Source organism: Salmo trutta, chromosome 2, assembly GCF_901001165.1.
Source record: "Salmo trutta chromosome 2, fSalTru1.1, whole genome shotgun sequence".
In the NCBI taxonomy this organism is placed as follows: domain Eukaryota; kingdom Metazoa; phylum Chordata; class Actinopteri; order Salmoniformes; family Salmonidae; genus Salmo; species Salmo trutta.
Window position 1 is genome coordinate 51,449,438 of NC_042958.1, and position 16,673 is coordinate 51,466,110.

The following is a 16,673-nucleotide window of genomic DNA, read 5'->3' on the forward strand; positions in this document are numbered from 1 at the left end:
TCAGTGCCTCTTTTCTTGACATCATGGGAAAATCAAAAGAAATCAGCCAAGACCTCAGAAAAAGAATTGTAGACCTCCAAAAGTTTGGTTCATCCTTGGGAGCAATTTCCAAACGCCTGAAGGTACCACGTTCATCTGTACAAACAATAGTACGCAAGTATAAACACCATGGGACCACGCAGCCGTCATACCGCTCAGGGAGGAGACGCGTTCTGTCTCCTAGAGATTAACGTACATTGGTGTGAAAAGTGCAAATCAATCCCAGAACAACAGCAAAGGAACTTGTGAAGATGCTGGAGGAAACAGGTACAAAGTATCTATATCCACAGTAAAAAGAGTCCTATATCAACATAACCTGAAAGGCCGCAAAGCAAGGAAGAAGCCTCTGCTCCAAAACCGCCATGAAAAAGCCAGACTATGGTTTGCAACTGCACATGGGGACAAAGATCGTACTTTTTGGAGAAATGTCCTCTGGTCTGATGAAACAAAAATAGAACTGTTTGGCCATAATGACCATCATTATGTTTGGAGGAAAAAGGGGGAGGCTTGCAAGCCGAAGAACACCATCCCAACCGTGAAGCATGGGATGGCAGTATCATGTTGTGGGGGTGCTTTGCTGCAGGAGGGACTGGTGCACTTCACAAAATAGATGGCATCATGTGGAAGAAAAATGATGTGGATATATTGAAGCTACATCTCAAGACATCAGTCAGGAAGTTAAAGCTTGGTCGCAAATGGGTCTTCCAAATGGACAATGACCCCAAGCATACTTCCAAAGTTGTGGCAAAATGGCTTAAGGACAACAAAGTCAAGATATTGGAGTGGCCATCACAAAGCCCTGACCTCAATCCTATAGAAAATTTGTGGGCAGAACTGAAAAGGCATGTGCGAGCAAGGAGGCCTACAAACCTGACTCAGTTACAGCTCTGTCAGGAGGAATGGGCCAAAATTCACCAAACTTATTGTGGAAAGCTTGTGGAAGGCTACCCGAAACGTTTGACCCAAGTTACACAATTTAAAGGCAATGCTACCAAATACTAATTGAGTGTATGTAAACTTCTGACCCACTGGGAATGTGATGAAAGAAATAAAAGCTGAAATAAATCATTCTCTCTACTATTATTCTGACATTTCACATTCTTTAAATAAAGTGGTGATCCTAACTGACCTAAAACAGGGAATTTTTACTAGGATTAAATGTCAGGAATTGTGAAAAACTGGGTTTAAATGTATTTGGCTAAGGTGTATGGTAACTTCCGACTTCAACTGTACATAACACCATATTACTCCAGATGTTATTTTTTCTCATCATTGCGCCATGGGATTACATGTCCATACTAATTACAGATAATATCATGTGCTAAAGTACAACATTACATTCAGTCTGTGTGATTGACAGGACAGATGACAAATGGGGCTAAGTTTGGACCAAGTTCATTGTCACAGGTGTTGAAGTATGGATAGAGTTTCTCAGTGAAGGTGCAGCCAATGAAAGAGTAGATATGAGCCCTGGTCTCCACATTGTAGAAGGAGACCTGACCCCCCTCATAATCCACAAACACCCCCACTTTCTGGGGCTTCTCTCTCAGGGAGAGAGGGACATGGGGAGAGGTGTAGGCCTCATAGATATCCTCACCCCTCATATACACAGTCCAGAGGCCATCGACAGGGCTCATATTTATGTCAGCCTTCCTGTTGATGGACTCCCTGGCCACTCCTAAAAGCCACTCAGCTTTTCCCTTCACCTGCACTTCATAGTAGAATCTCCCTGAGGAGAAACTCTCTTTTCCCAGGACAGAGAGGGGATTCAAGAACCTCTCTGGGTTATAGAATTTATTTACGTTGTCAGGGAGTTTCTGCCATGTGCCTCCATATCTCACTTGTTTCCGGTCACTAGACAAGATGAGGAATGGATGTGCTGTATCAGGGTCCAGGGTCACATCCGCTGACCACTGCTGAATTGTCTTCAGCTCAACATCACACAACCTCTTCACCACTCTGTCTAGTTCTTCCTGAAGTGTCCGCTCCAGCTCAGACACAGCCCTCCTCAGTCCCCCCAAACACATATCACTGTGAACACTGACCTCAGACCAGTCCTTTGTGTGTTTTGGGGTACACAGGGATGGGAAGCTCTGGAGGAGGTGGAGGTGGTCCTCAGTGTGTGAGTGCTGCTCCAGCTCAGTGCTTCTCCTCTGTAGCTCAGTCATTTCCTGCTCCAGCTCTTTAATGAGCCCATCAGCACGACTCTCTGCTGCTTTCTGCTTCTCCTCAACTACTTCCATGAAATCAGCCTGGCTTCTCTGAATGGAATACACCAGAGCAGTGAAGACCTGCAGGCCGTCCGCTATTTCTCTCTCTGCGTCTCTCTTGTTGAGCTCTACTGAATGTTTGACCTCCTGAACCTTCTGCATTCGCTCCTGGATCATCTGCCGTATCTGTCGCTTCGTCTTCCCCAGCTGAACCTTCCTCTCTCCACACTCTTCCTCTAGAGGGACAGTGTGGTGATTCTTGTGGTCTGTCTCAATGCAGAACTGACACACACAAGTCTGGTCGGTCCTACAGAACAGCTCCAGCAGTCTGTCATGCTTCTTACACATCCTGTCTTCCAGATTCTCCACGGGGTCTATTAGCTTGTGCCTTTTCAGGCCGGTGACTCTCTGATGAGGCTGCAGGTGAGTCTCACAGAAAGAGGTCAGACACTCCAGGCAGGACTTCAGGGCCTTGAGCCTTGTCCCAGTGCAGACGTCACAGGACACTTCTCCAGCCTCGGCAGGGGACTCGTCTGTGTCTCTGATTCTGATCATCTTAAAATGCTCTACAACATCTCTGAATGCTGTGTTGGTTTTAAGCTCTGGTCTTTGGTGGAATATTTGTTTACACATTGGACACTGGCACAGGTCAGTGCTATCCCAGTATCCGCTGATACAGGCCTTGCAGAAGTTGTGTCCACATGGAGTGGAGACAGGCTCAGCGAACACATCCAGACAGATAGAGCACTGGAACTGCTCTTCAGACAGGAGACGGCTAGGGGACGCCATTTCTGGAGCACAATAACAGAGCAAACACAAGTCCTAGAATGAGTCAGCATTTAGACCGTAAACTGGTGTTTTTTTTCTCTCACTCTCACAGTGACCTCGGTATCCTGAATGGTAGTTGCGGTACTGCTGTCAAGGTTTTTCCATCTCCCTCTGTGTCTATTTCTCTTACTCACCTAAAAATCTTATATTTTCCTTTAATTTCTCTACAAAGGTAGACTCTTAAGCTCCAATGTTGTCTTTCTGAGGAACAGGATAATGGTTGTTTCTGTGTGCAGTTTCCTCATCTATATTTAACTTTCACTTCAGCAAAGCGACGTCAGTCAACTCCTTCCTTATCTGCTCTTTGCATATCTTTGCTCTTAAAGGGACAGCGTTGATATTTCATATGCCTGTCTAAAGTCTCTGCTGAGGGTTTTCCTCACATACTCTTTTCAGGTTCTAGCATTCTGGGGGCCCTACGTGACATTTGGTTGGGGGCGGGGCAAACTCGTGGCAAATTTTACAGTGGAAAGAAACATTTCCAGTTTAAGTTGATTTCCTGCAATTCTACACATTCTCCCATGGGGCGTAGAGAGAACTGCAATTGTATAACACATTTCATAAAATTCAAGTCATTTTGCCATAGTAAGTTGAGAACCCGACTGAGTTTTCTAGACAGTCTACTCAAACGGAGCTGACGGAGGTCCGTTGGCATCGCGTTCCAAAAATTCAGCCGCACAAACGTACGTAGAACTACGTAGAGAGTGATGCAAACGGATCTCCGCCGGCTCCGTTTGTATAGATTGTCTAGACCCCTTAAGCAACCGCTTATGCCTGCAACCGGCTCTGTCAGATTCTCAGAAACATAGGTTAACGTGTCAATTGCTTTAATAAGCCATTGACGTTTTGAGGAATACAGTCGGAAAAATAAAACAGAATCTCTGTTACTGACAAGATGATGGTTTAGCTTCTAACATAACAGGCCATTTTCCTGGATACAGATCAAACCTAGTCTTGGACTAAGAATCACTTTCAATGGAGAGTCCATGTCTCTCTATTCCAGGGCTCTTTATTCCAGGGCTCTTTATTCCAGGGCTCTTTATTCCAGGGCTCATTATTCCAGGACTCTTTAGTCCGGGGCTCTTTATTCCAGGACTCTTTAGTCCGGGGCTCTTTAGTCCGGGGCTCTTTAGTCCGGGGCTCTTTAGTCCGGGGCTCTTTAGTCCGGGGCTCTTTAGTCCGGAGTTCTTTAGTCCGGAGTTCTTTAGTCCGGGGCTCTTTAGTCCGGGGCTCTTTAGTCCGGAGTTCTTTAGTCCGGGGCTCTTTAGTCCGGGGCTCTTTAGTCCGGAGTTCTTTAGTCCGGGGCTAGGCTGCTTTTTCTTTGACTCCCCTTGCTCTTTCTCTCTTCCTCTTTCACTCTCTTCCTCTTTCTTCCTCTTTCTCTCGCTTCCTCTCCCTCTTTTGCTCTCTTCATCTATCTTCGTCTTCCAGATTGGAATGAGGTATGAGGGGTACAGCCTCTGGGAAAGACTGTGTGTGTGTTTGGCATGGTTAGATGATGTTCAAGGAAAGCCAAGCTGTGTTTTTGTGAGAGATAACTATTGCAGCTCCTCTCTCTGCCCTGGCCATTAATCACAGGGTGTGTGTGTGCGTGTGCAAGTGTGTAAGTGTGTCAGCCTGCATGTGTGTGTGTCTGCCAGAGTGTGTGCTACATGAACTCTGTAGTCAGATTCAGCTCAGTGACAATAGAGTCTGATCCTGCTACTCTATGGAACGTCTGCTACATCTCTCTCTCTCTCCCTGCCTCTCTCTGCCTCTCTCTCTTTGCCTCTCTCTCTCTCTCTCTCCCTGCCTCTCTCTCTCTCTCTCTCTCTGCCTCTCTCTCTCTCTCCCTGCCTCTCTCTGCCTCTCTCTCTCTCTCTGCCTCTCTCTCTCTGCCTCTCTCTCTCTCTCCCTGCCTCTCTCTGCCTCTCTCTCTCTCTACCTCTCTCTCTCCCTGCCTCTCTCTGCCTCTCTCTCTCTGGGAAAATAAATAAACAAATATGGGTTGTATTTCCAATGGTGTTTGTTCTTCACTGGATGCCCTTTTCTTGTGGCAACAGGTCACGAATCTTGCTGCTGTAATGGCACACTGTGGTATTTCACCCAGTAGATATGGGAGTTTATCAAAATAGGGTTTGTTTTCGAATTCTTTGTAGATCCGTGTAATCTGAGGGAAATATGTGTCTCTAATATGGCCATACATTGGGCAGGAGGTTAGGAAGTGCAGCTCATTACCACCTCATTTTGTGGGCAGTGTGCACATAGCCTGTCTTCTCTTGAGAGCTACCTACGGCGTCCTTTCTCAATAGCAAGGCTATGCTCACTGAGTCCGTACATAGTCAAAGCGTTCCTTAAGTTTGGGTCAGTCACAGTGGTCAGGTATTCTGCCACTGTGTACTCTCTGTTTAGAGCCAAATAGCATTCTAGTTAGATCAGTTTTTTTGTTAATACTTTCCAATGTGTCAAGTAATTATCTTTTTGTTTTCTCATGATTTGGTTGGGTCTAATTGTGTTGCTGTCCTAGGGCTCTGTGGGGTCTGTTTGTGTTTGTGAACAGAGCCCAAGGACCAGCTTGCTTAGGGGACTCTTCTCCAGGTTCATCTCTCTGTCGGTGATGGCTTTGTTATGGAAGGTTTGGGAGTCACTTCCTTTATTTAGGTGGTTGTAGAATTGAACACTTATTTTCTGGATTTTGATAATTAGCTAGGTATCGGCCTAATTCTGCTTTGCATGCATTATTTGGTTTTTACGTTGTACACAGTGAATTCTGCATGTAGAATTCTGTATACAGAGTCTCAATTTGGTGTTTGTCCCATTTTGTGAATTCTTGCTTGGTGAGCGGAACCCAGACCCAACAACCATAAAGGGCAATGGGTTCTATAACTGATTCAAGTATTTTTAGCCAGATCCTAATTGGTATGTCAAATTTCTGTTCCTTTTGATGGCGTTGAAGGCCTTTTCTGCCTTGTCTCTCAGATAGTTCACAGCTTTGTGGAAGTTACCTGTGGCGCTGATGTTTAGGCCAAGGTATGTATCGTTTTTTGTGTGTGTTAATGACAATGCAGAGGATTTTCCCAAGGTTGCTGTTGCTGACGCATATCCCACAGTAGTTATTGGGGTCAAATCTGTCTCCACTTTTGTGGATTCGGGTGATCAGGCCTTGGCTCCAAATATTGGGGAATATGCCAGAGCTGAGGATGATGTTAAGGAGTTTAAATATTGCTTATTGGAGTTTGTGTGTGTGTGTGTGTATGGGGGGGGGGGGGGGGGGGGGGGTATTTTGAGAGAATTCCAAGAGTGTGCAAAACTGTCATCAAGGCAAAGGGTGAATACTTTGAAGAATCTAGATGCTAAAATATATTTTGATTTGTTTAACACTTTTTTGGTTACTACATGATTCCATATGTGTTATTTCACAGTTCTGATGTCTTCACTATTATTCTACAATGTAGAAAGGTTTTTCTTTATTTCTGTATTGTTTTAGTGATTCACCATAGTGAAGGCGTAGACTCAGGTTTTCTGGGTCTCTGTTTTTGGTTGGACAGGTTTCTCAAATTCTTTCTTAGGTTTTTGCATTTATCAAACTTTTTGTCATTGTTGTTCATTTTCTTAGGTTGTCTACTTGACATGTTTAGATTTGATAGGGAAGCTGTGAGGTCAAATATACTGTTCAGGTTTTCTACTGCCAGGTTTACACCTTCACTATTACAGTGGAACCTTTTGTTCAGGAAATTGTCTAAAAGGCTTGAATTTGTTGTTTTTGGTAGGTTTCTACACTGCTTTACTTCCATCAATAGCATTTCTTAATATTATTCAGTTCCTTTGGCTTTGATGCTTCGTTGAGTGAGAGACTGGGTTGAGTTCTCTCTTTCTAGGCCTCTCTTTCTCTGCCTCTCTCTCTCTCTCTGACTCTCTCTCTCTCCCTGCCTCTCTCTCCCTGCCTCTCTCTCGGCCCCTCTCTCTCTCTCTCGTCCCCTCTCTCGGCCTCTCTCTCGGCCTCTCTCTCTCTCACTCTGCCGCTCTCTCACTCTGTCTCTTTCTCTTCCTCTCTCTCTCTCTAAGCCTCTCTCTTTCGCTCTCCCTGCTTCCCTTTCTCTCTCGTCCTCTCTTTCTCTCTGGCTCTCTCTCTCTCTCTTTCTCTCGACCTCTTTCTCTCGGCCTCTCTCTCTCTCTCTCTCGCTAGACACTCTCTCTCTTTCGGGTCTCTCTCTCGGGCCTCCCTCTTGGGTCTCTCTTTCTTGGCTTCTCTCTATCTCGGCCTCTGTCTGACTCGCTCTCGCCCTCTGCCTTGCTCTCTCTCTCTCTTTGCCTCTCTCTCTCTGCCTCTCTCTCAGCCTCTCTCTCTCAGCCTCTCTCTCTCTCGGGCGTCTTTCTCTGTCTCTCTATGTCTCTCTCTTTCTCGGCCTCTCTCAGCCTCTCTCTCTCTGCCTCTCTCGCTCTCTCTGCCTCTCTCTTTCTCGGTCTCTCTCAGCCTATCCCTCGCTCTCTCTCTGCCTCTCTTTCTCTCTCGGCCTCTCTCCCTCGCTCTTCTTCTCTCACGGGCCTCTCTTTCTCTCTCGCCGGCCTCTCTCTCTCGGGCCTCCCTCTCTTTCTCTCGGCCTCTCTCTCTGCCTTGCTCTCCCTCTCTCTCTCTCTCTCTCTCTCTCTTTGCCTCTCTTTCTCTCTCTGTCTCTCTCTCGGGCCTCCCTCTCTCTTACTCTTTCTCTGCCTCTCTCTCTTTGCCTCTCTCTCTGTCTCTCTCTTTCTCGGCCTCTCTCCCGGACTCTCTCTGCCTCGCTCTCTCTCTCGCTTCCTCTCTCTCTGCCTCTCTCTCAGCCCCTCTGTCTCTCTCTCTCTGCCTCTCTCTCTCTGCCTCTCTTTCTCTGCCTCTTTCTCTTCCCCTCTCTCTTCCTCTGCCTCTCTCTTTCTCTGCCTCTTTCTCTCTCTTCCTCTCTCTCTTTCGCTGCCTCGTTCTCTCTCAGGCCTCTCTCTGCCTCTCTCTTGCTCTCGCTCTGCCTCGCTCTTGCTCTCTTTCTGCCTCGCTCTCTCTCTCTCTGCCTCTCTCTCTCTTGCTGCCTGTGTGTGTGTATGTGTGTGTGTGTGTGTCTTTGGTTCAGCATTATGTTTGCGTCAGCAGCAGTTTCATTTAGTCTTTGTTTGTTGTTTATGCCTCCTCTACTAATTCCACCTGTAAAGTACAGAGTGTATACTCCTAAGGGATTCTCAGACTACAGAGTGTATACTCCTAAGGGATTCTCAGACTACAGAGTGTATACTCCTAAGGGATTCTCAGACTACAGAGTGTATACTCCTAAGGGATTCTCAGACTACAGAGTGTATACTCCTAAGGGATTCTCAGACTACAGAGTGTATACTCCTAAGGGATTCTCAGACTACAGAGTGTATACTCCTAAGGGATTCTCAGACTACAGAGTGTATAGGGTGTATAGGGTGGGAGTGGGAGGTAGTGTATTATAGACGTCTCCTGCTGTGTCCATTTGATAGTATGTATTAATACGTAACTGTCTGTACATGAATATAGAGGAACCAAGGGGATTTTGAATAAGGACATTTTCACTCTTCTCCTGACTCTCATCCTATGCTTTTCTCCTTATCTCCTCTCCATATCTCCTCCCCTTATCTCCTCTCCATATCTCCTCCCCTTATCTCATCTCCATATCTCCTCCCCTTATCTCCTCTCCATATCTCCTCCCCTTATCTCCTCTCCATATCTCCTCCCCTTATCTCCTCTCCATATCTCCTCCCTTTATCTCCTCTCCATATCTCCTCATCTCCTCCCCTTATCTCCTCTCCATATCTCCTCTCCATATCTCCTCTCCTTAGCTCCTCTCCTTATCTCCTCTCCTTATCTCCTCTCCATATCTCCTCCCCTTATCTCCTCTCCATATCTCCTCATCTCCTCCCCTTATCTCCTCTCCATATCTCCTCTCCTTATCTCCTATCCTTATCTCCTCTCCTTATCTCCTCTCCTTATCTCCTCCTCTTATCTCCTCTCCATATCTCCTCCCCTTATCTCCTCCCCTTATCTCCTCTCCTTATCTCCTCTCCATATCTCCTCCCCTTATCTCCTCTCCATATCTCCTCATCTCCTCCCCTTATCTCCTCTCCATATCTCCTCTCCTTATCTCCTATCCTTATCTCCTCTCCTTATCTCCTCTCCTTATCTCCTCCTCTTATCTCCTCTCCATATCTCCTCCCCTTATCTCCTCTCCATATCTCCTCCCCTTATCTCCTCATCTCCTCCCCTTATCTCCTCATCTCCTCCCCTTATCTCCTCTCCTTATCTCCTATCCTTATCTCCTCCCCTTATCTCCTCTCCATATCTCCTCTCCATATCTCCTCTCCTTATCTCCTCTCCTTATCTCCTCTCTTGCTATAAACCTCCCATCCCATCTGTCTCTCTTGTTCAGAGGGAGTCATAGTTATGACCGTATCCTCTCTCTCTCTCACTCTCTCTCTCTCTCTCTCTCTCTCTCTCTCTCCTGTTTTGAAGGGTTTCCAGATAGAGTTGAGAGAAAGGACAATGTTACACTCTCTGTCTTCCTTAATTTTCTCTCTCTCTCTCTGTCTTGTCAGCCCCTCTCTCCTGTTCGGAGGGTTTTACAGAGCTGGGTTTCTATAATGGCTCTGTGTCTCAGACGGACTCTGGCTCCCCCTGCCTGCGGTGGGCAGAGTTTCCAGACTACGTGCTGCAGTACCCTGGTCGAGGCCTTGGGGAGCACAGCTACTGCCGTAACCCTGACAGAGAGTCCAACCCCTGGTGCTTCTTCAGACAGACCTCTGGGGCCATCGGCTGGGCCTACTGCGACTGCCACCAGGGTAGGTTTATAGCAAACATACTTTATGTATACATCAAGACAATATACTAAGCAAATCCAGTATTATATGCTGGGCCTACTGCGACTGCCAGGGTAGCCCTGTAGTAATAACACTGAGCCCGTCCCCCTAGAGCTCCTCCCATCAGCCTCCTCTGCTGTGTACAGAGTATCTACTCTATTTTTTCCAGACTATTGATTGGCTGATGTACCTGTCCTTCTCCCCCTCTCTTAGGTGCAGCTCGGCTGGTGGGCGGGACATCGTCAGGAAGTGGACGTGTGGAGGTGTACCTGAATGGTCAGTGGGGGGCGGTGTGTGACTCTCATTGGACAGACAGAGATGCCAGTGTGATCTGCAGACAGCTGGGGTTGGGGTAAGAGAGTTGTAGGAGTGTGTATGTTTGTGTGTGTGTGCGCCTCCTCATTGAGATTGGCATTGCAGCATCGCAGCATTTCCGTTTCAACTGTAAGACTGTGTGTCTCCTCAGTGAGATCGGCACTGCTTTGCAGCAGTCCAGGTTCGGCTCGGGCTCCGGCCTACTCCATTACGAGCGGCTGAGTTGCCGTGGTGATGAGAGCTCCGTCAGCCAATGCCAGAGCAGGACATTTGTTACCGGGGACTGTAGCCATGGAAACGAGGCGGGAGTTGTGTGTGCTCCACCAGAAGGTCAGTAGGAAGCTAGAGAGAAGGAAACACAGTGTGTACCTCGTGCCCCTACTCAGCATGCATATTGTGCTATTGTTTACTCCCCCAGGCAGTGGTCTTCCTCTACGATTGGTTGGAGGAGAAGAATACTTTGAGGGGCGTGTGGAGGTGTTCCACAGTGGTAGGTGGGGCTCTGTCTGCGATGACCAATGGGACGACAGAGATGCAGAGGTGATCTGTCGACAGCTGGGCTTCGGGTGAGTGTGTGTGTGTGTGTGTGTGTGTGTGTGTGTGTGTGTGTGTGTGTGTGTGTGTGTGTGAGAGAGAGACACTGTAGGAGTAAATATCTTGAAGCTGGAGGAAGAGTCATTATTGTTGTTTTGACCCATGTGTGTTTAGGGGTGTGGCGAAGGCCTGGTCGTGGGCCCACTTCGGACAGAGCTCAGGTCCCATCCTATTGGACGCCGTGAGGTGTACAGGAAATGAAGTCTTCCTGGACCAGTGTCTTCATGGAGACTGGGAACAACACAACTGTGACCATATGGAAGACGCTGGGGTATCCTGCAGCCCCTACACAGGTACACACACATAATTCATCCACGCACGCATGCACACACACACACACACATCCCAAAAACAGATATAACGTGCACACATATGATTTAACGTGTGTGTGTGTTCCAGACGGTGTGGTGCGGTTGGTAGGAGGAGACAGTCCATGGGAGGGTCGTGTTGAAGTGTTCCACTCTGGGGACTGGGGTACGGTGTGTGACGACCACTGGACTCAACAACACACACAGGTGGTCTGTCGACAGCTCGGATACAGGTGTGTGTGTGTGTACTTTTCCCTGCAGGCATGATATGGGCTGTTGTGGTGACCATATTACCGCCACACTGGCAATCATGAGTCATGACCGCAGTAAAATTCTAATGGCCTGGTACTTAGGGCTCTATTGTCCCTCCATCAGGTCCTAATGGCCTGGTACTCAGGGCTCTATTGTCCCCCCATCAGGTCCTAATGGCCTGGTACTCAGGGCTCTATTGTCCCTCCATCAGGTCCTAATGGCCTGGTACTCAGGGCTCTATTGTCCCTCCATCAGATCCTAATGGCCTGGTACTCAGGGCTCTATTGTCCCCCCATCAGGTCCTAATGGCCTGGTACTCAGGGCTCTATTGTCCCTCCATCAGGTCCTAATGGCCTGGTACTCAGGGCTCTATTGTCCGTCCATCAGGTCCTAATGGCCTGGTACTCAGGGCTCTATTCCCCCCCCCATCAGGTCCTAATGGCCTGGTACTCAGGGCTCTATTGTCCCTCCATCAGGTCCTAATGGCCTGGTACTCAGGGCTCTATTGTCCCTCCATCAGGTCCTAATGGCCTGGTAATCAGGGCTCTATTGTCCCCCATCAGGTCCTAATGGCCTGGTAATCAGGGCTCTATTGTCCCTCCATCAGGTCCTAATGGCCTGGTACTCAGGGCTCTATTGTCCCTCTAACCACTCTGACATCAATACAGATGCTTTTGAAAATCACATCAAACACTTATTGAAAACAGTATCATGCTTTTAGAACTCACCTCGACTTGATCAATTTGAAGAACAACAGGTTGAAACTGAGTGGAAAAACATGGTTATGTGGATGTTCTTTTCAAAACCTTAACACAACGAAATGGACTGCGCTTTCTAAGGTGATGATTCATGGATTAATAGACTAATGATGAATGTACCCCAGGAAGAGTAACTGCTGCTTTCGCAACAGCTAATGGGGATCCTAATAAAATACCAAATACCAAAAATTCTAAACACCCAGAACATATTAGAGTTTACCCATAGGCCTATATATGAACCCAAGCCCAAAAACAAAATCTGAATTAAAATAATGATTGTGCCGTTATACAATACATATCCTACAGCATATTACACACGGCAGAAAAACATTTAAATTTTTTTATTTTGTTAGAGAGCTCTCATGGTGTACAGCATTAGTACAGAGTTAGTACAGAGTTAGAGCGCTCTCATGGCGTACAGCGTTAGTACAGCGTTAGAGCGCTCTCATGGCATACAGCGTTAGTACAGCGTTAGAGCGCTCTCATGGCATACAGCGTTAGAACAGCGTTAGAGCGCTCTCATGGCGTACAGAGTTAGTACAGAGTTAGTACAGAGTTAGAGCGCTCTCATGGCGTACAGAGTTAGTACAGAGTTAGTACAGTTAGAGCGCTCTCATGGCGTACAGAGTTAGAGAGCTCTCATGGCGTACAGAGTTAGTACAGTGTTAGAGCGCTCTCATGGCGTACAGAGTTAGTACAGAGTTAGTACAGAGTTAGAGCGCTCTCATGGCGTACAGAGTTGGTACAGTGTTAGAGCGCTCTCATGGCGTACAGAGTTAGAGAGCTCTCATGGCGTACAGCGTTAGTACAGTGTTAGAGCGCTCTCATGGCGTACAGAGCTAGTACAGAGTTAGTACAGCGTTAGTACAGAGTTAGAGCGCTCTCATGGCGTACAGAGTTAGTACAGCGTTAGTACAGAGTTAGAGCGCTCTCATGGCGTACAGAGTTAGTACAGCGTTAGTACAGCGTTAGAGCGCTCTCATGGCGTACAGAGTTAGAGCGCTCTCACGGCATACAGCGTTAGTACAGCGTTAGAGCGCTCTCATGGTATACAGCGTTAGTACAGTGTTAGAGCGCTCTCATGGCGTACAGAGCTAGTACAGAGTTAGTACAGCGTTAGTACAGAGTTAGAGCGCTCTCATGGCGTACAGAGTTAGTACAGCGTTAGTACAGAGTTAGTACAGAGTTAGTACAGCGTTAGTACAGCGTTAGAGCGCTCTCATGGCGTACAGAGTTAGTACAGAGTTAGAGCGCTCTCATGGCGTACAGAGTTAGAGCGCTCTCATGGCATAAAGCGTTAGAGCGCTCTCATGACATACAGCGTCAGTACAGAGTTAGAGCGCTCTCACGGCATAAAGCGTTAGAGCGCTCTCATGACATACAGCGTTAGCACAGCGTTAGAGCGCTCTCATGGCGTACAGAGTTAGAGCGCTCTCATGGCATACAGAGTTAGTACAGCGTTAGAGCGCTCTCATGGTGTACAGAGTTAGAGCGCTCTCACGGCATACAGAATTAGAGCGCTCTCACGACATACAGCGTTAGTACAGAGTTAGACCGCTCTCATGGCATACAGCATTAGTACAGAGTTAGTACAGAGTTAGAGCGCTCTCATGGCGTACAGAGTTAGAGCGCTCTCGTGGCGTACAGCGTTAGTACAGAGTTAGAGCGCTCTCATGAAATACAGCGTTAGTACAGAGTTAGAGCGTTCTCACGGTATACAGCGTTAGTACAGAGTTAGAGCGTTCTCACGGTATACAGCGTTAGTACAGAGTTAGAGCGCTCTCATGGCATACATCGTTAATACAGCGTTAGAGCGCTCTCATGGCGTACAGAGTTAGAGCGTTCTCACGGCATACAGCGTTAGTACAGAGTTAGAGCGCTCTCATGGCATACAGCATTAGTACAGCGTTAGAGCGCTCTCATGGCGTACAGAGTTAGAGCGTTCTCACGGCATACAGCGTTAGTACAGCGTTAGAGCACTCTCATGGCATACAGCGTTAGTACAGTGTTAGAGCGCTCTCACGGCGTACAGAGCTAGTACAGAGTTAGTACAGCGTTAGTACAGAGTTAGAGCGCTCTCATGGCGTACAGAGTTAGTACAGCGTTAGTACAGCGTTAGAGCGCTCTCATGGCGTACAGAGTTAGTACAGAGTTAGAGCGCTCTCACGGCATAAAGCGTTAGAGCGCTCTCATGACATACAGCGTTAGCACAGCGTTAGAGCGCTCTCATGGCGTACAGAGTTAGAGCGCTCTCACGACATACAGCGTTAGTACAGAGTTAGAACAGAGTTAGAGCGCTCTCACGGCATACAGAGTTAGTACAGTGTTAGAGCGCTCTCACGGCGTACACAGTTAGTAAAGTGTTAGAGCGCTCTCACGGCGTACAGAGTTAGAGCGCTCTCACGGCGTACAGCGTTAGTACAGAGTTAGAGCGCTCTCACGGCGTACAGAGTTAGAGCGTTCTCACGGCGTACAGCGTTAATACAGTGTTAGAGCGCTCTCATGGCGTACAGAGTTAGAGTGCTCTCACGGCGTACATAGTTAGTACAGCGTTAGTACAGCGTTAGAGCGCTCTCATGGCGTACAGAGTTAGAGCGCTCTCACGGCATACAGAGTTAGTACAGCGTTAGTACAGCGTTAGAGCGCTCTCATGGCGTACAGAGTTAGTACAGAGTTAGAGCGCTATCATGAAATACAGCGTTAGTACAGAGTTAGAGCGCTCTCACGGCATACAGCGTTAGAGTGCTCTCATGGCGTACAAAGTTAGAGTGCTCTCATGGCATACAGAGTTAGTACAGAGTTAGTACAGCGTTTGAGCGCTCTCATGGTGTACAGAGTTAGAGCGCTCTCACGGCATACAGAATTAGAGCGCTCTCACGACATACATAGTTAGTACAGCGTTAGTACAGAGTTAGAGTGCTCTCATGGCATACAGAGTTAGTACAGAGTTAGTACAGTGTTAGAGCGCTCTCATGGTGTACAGAGTTAGAGCGCTCTCACGGCATACAGAGTTAGAGCGCTCTCACGGCATACAGAGTTAGTACAGTGTTAGAGCGCTCTCATGGCTTACAGAGTTAGAGCGCTCTCACGGCATACAGCGTTAGTACAGAGTTAGAACAGAGTTAGAGCGCTCTCATGGCATACAGCGTTAGTACAGAGTTAGAGCGCTCTCACGGCGTACAGAGTTTGTACAGAGTTAGAGCGCTCTCACGGCGTACAGAGTTAGTACAGAGTTAGTACAGAGTTAGAGCGCTGTCATGGCGTACAGAGTTAGAGCGCTCTTGTGGCGTACAGCGTTAGTACAGAGTTAGAGCGCTCTCACGGCATACAGTGTTAGAGCGCTCTCACGGCGTACAGCGTAAGTACAGAGTTAGAGCGCTCTCATGGCATACAGAGTTAGTACAGAGTTAGAGCGCTCTCATTGTGTACAGAGTTAGAGCGCTCTCACGGCATCCAGAGTTAGTACAGAATTAGAGCGCTCTCACGGCATACAGAGTTAGTACAGATTTAGAGCGCTCTCACGGCGTACAGCGTTAGTACAGAATTAGAGCGCTCTCATGGCATTCAGAGTTAGTACAGCATTAGAGCGCTCTCACGGCATACAGAGTTAGTACAGAATTAGAGCGCTCTCACGGCATACAGAGTTAGAACAGTGTTAGAGCGCTCTCATGGCGTACAGAGTTAGAGCGCTCTCACGGCGTACAGAGTTAGAGCGCTCTCACGGCATACAGAGTTAGTACAGTGTTAGAGCGCTCTCATGGCGTACAGCGTTAGTACAGAGTTAGAACAGAGTTAGAGCGCTCTCACAGCATACAGCATTAGTACAGAGTTAGAGCGCTCTCACGGCGGACAGAGTTTGTACAGAGTTAGAGCGCTCTCACGGCGTACAGAGTTAGAGCGCTCTTGTGGCGTACAGCATTAGTACAGAGTTAGAGCGCTCTCACGGCATACAGTGTTAGAGCGCTCTCACGGCGTACAGCGTTAGTACAGAGTTAGAGCGCTCTCATGGCATACAGAGTTAGTACAGAGTTAGAGCGCTCTCATGGTGTACAGAGTTAGAGCGCTCTCACGGCATACAGAGTTAGAGCGCTCTCACGACGTACATAGTTAGTACAGAATTAGAGCGCTCTCACGGCATACAGAGTTAGTACAGAATTAGAGCGCTCTCACGGCATACAGAGTTAGTACAGAATTAGAGCGCTCTCACGGCGTACAGCGTTAGTACAGTGTTAGAGCGCTCTCATGGCGTACAGAGTTAGTACAGAATTAGAGCGCTCTCACGGCATACAGAGTTAGTACAGAGTTAGAGCGCTCTCATGGCATACAGAGTTAGTACAGAGTTAGAGCGCTCTCACGGCGTACAGAGTTAGAGCGTTCTCACGGCGTACAGCGTTAATACAGTGTTAGAGCGCTCTCATGGAATACATAGTTAGTACAGCGTTAGTACAGCGTTAGAGCGCTCTCATGGCGTACAGAGTTAGAGCGCTCTCACGGCGTACAGAGTTAGTACAGCGTTAGTACAGCGTTAGAGCGCTCTCATGGCGTACAGA

At 47.7% G+C, this 16,673-nt stretch overlaps 2 protein-coding genes across 3 annotated transcripts in view; one reads left to right on the top strand and one right to left on the bottom strand.

The window, feature by feature from the left end:
- Positions 1-16,673, top strand: part of LOC115156717 (neurotrypsin) — a 42,200-nt gene that overhangs the window by 6,560 nt on the left and 18,967 nt on the right. For both annotated transcript variants that reach the window (XM_029704336.1, XM_029704346.1), the window contains exons 3-8: positions 9,636-9,878; positions 10,110-10,248; positions 10,363-10,541; positions 10,630-10,777; positions 10,920-11,098; positions 11,205-11,346. In XM_029704336.1, the coding sequence (XP_029560196.1) occupies positions 9,636-9,878; positions 10,110-10,248; positions 10,363-10,541; positions 10,630-10,777; positions 10,920-11,098; positions 11,205-11,346 (1,030 nt within the window). The remainder of the gene's footprint in view (positions 1-9,635; positions 9,879-10,109; positions 10,249-10,362; positions 10,542-10,629; positions 10,778-10,919; positions 11,099-11,204; positions 11,347-16,673) is intronic.
- LOC115156724 (E3 ubiquitin-protein ligase TRIM39) lies at positions 1,299-3,533 on the bottom strand. The gene is made up of 2 exons (XM_029704356.1): positions 3,212-3,533; positions 1,299-3,040 (listed from the first exon to the last, which is right to left on the bottom strand). Exon 2 carries the CDS (start codon positions 3,036-3,038, stop codon positions 1,380-1,382), a length of 1,659 nt encoding a protein of 552 aa, XP_029560216.1. The 5' UTR covers positions 3,039-3,040; positions 3,212-3,533; the 3' UTR covers positions 1,299-1,379.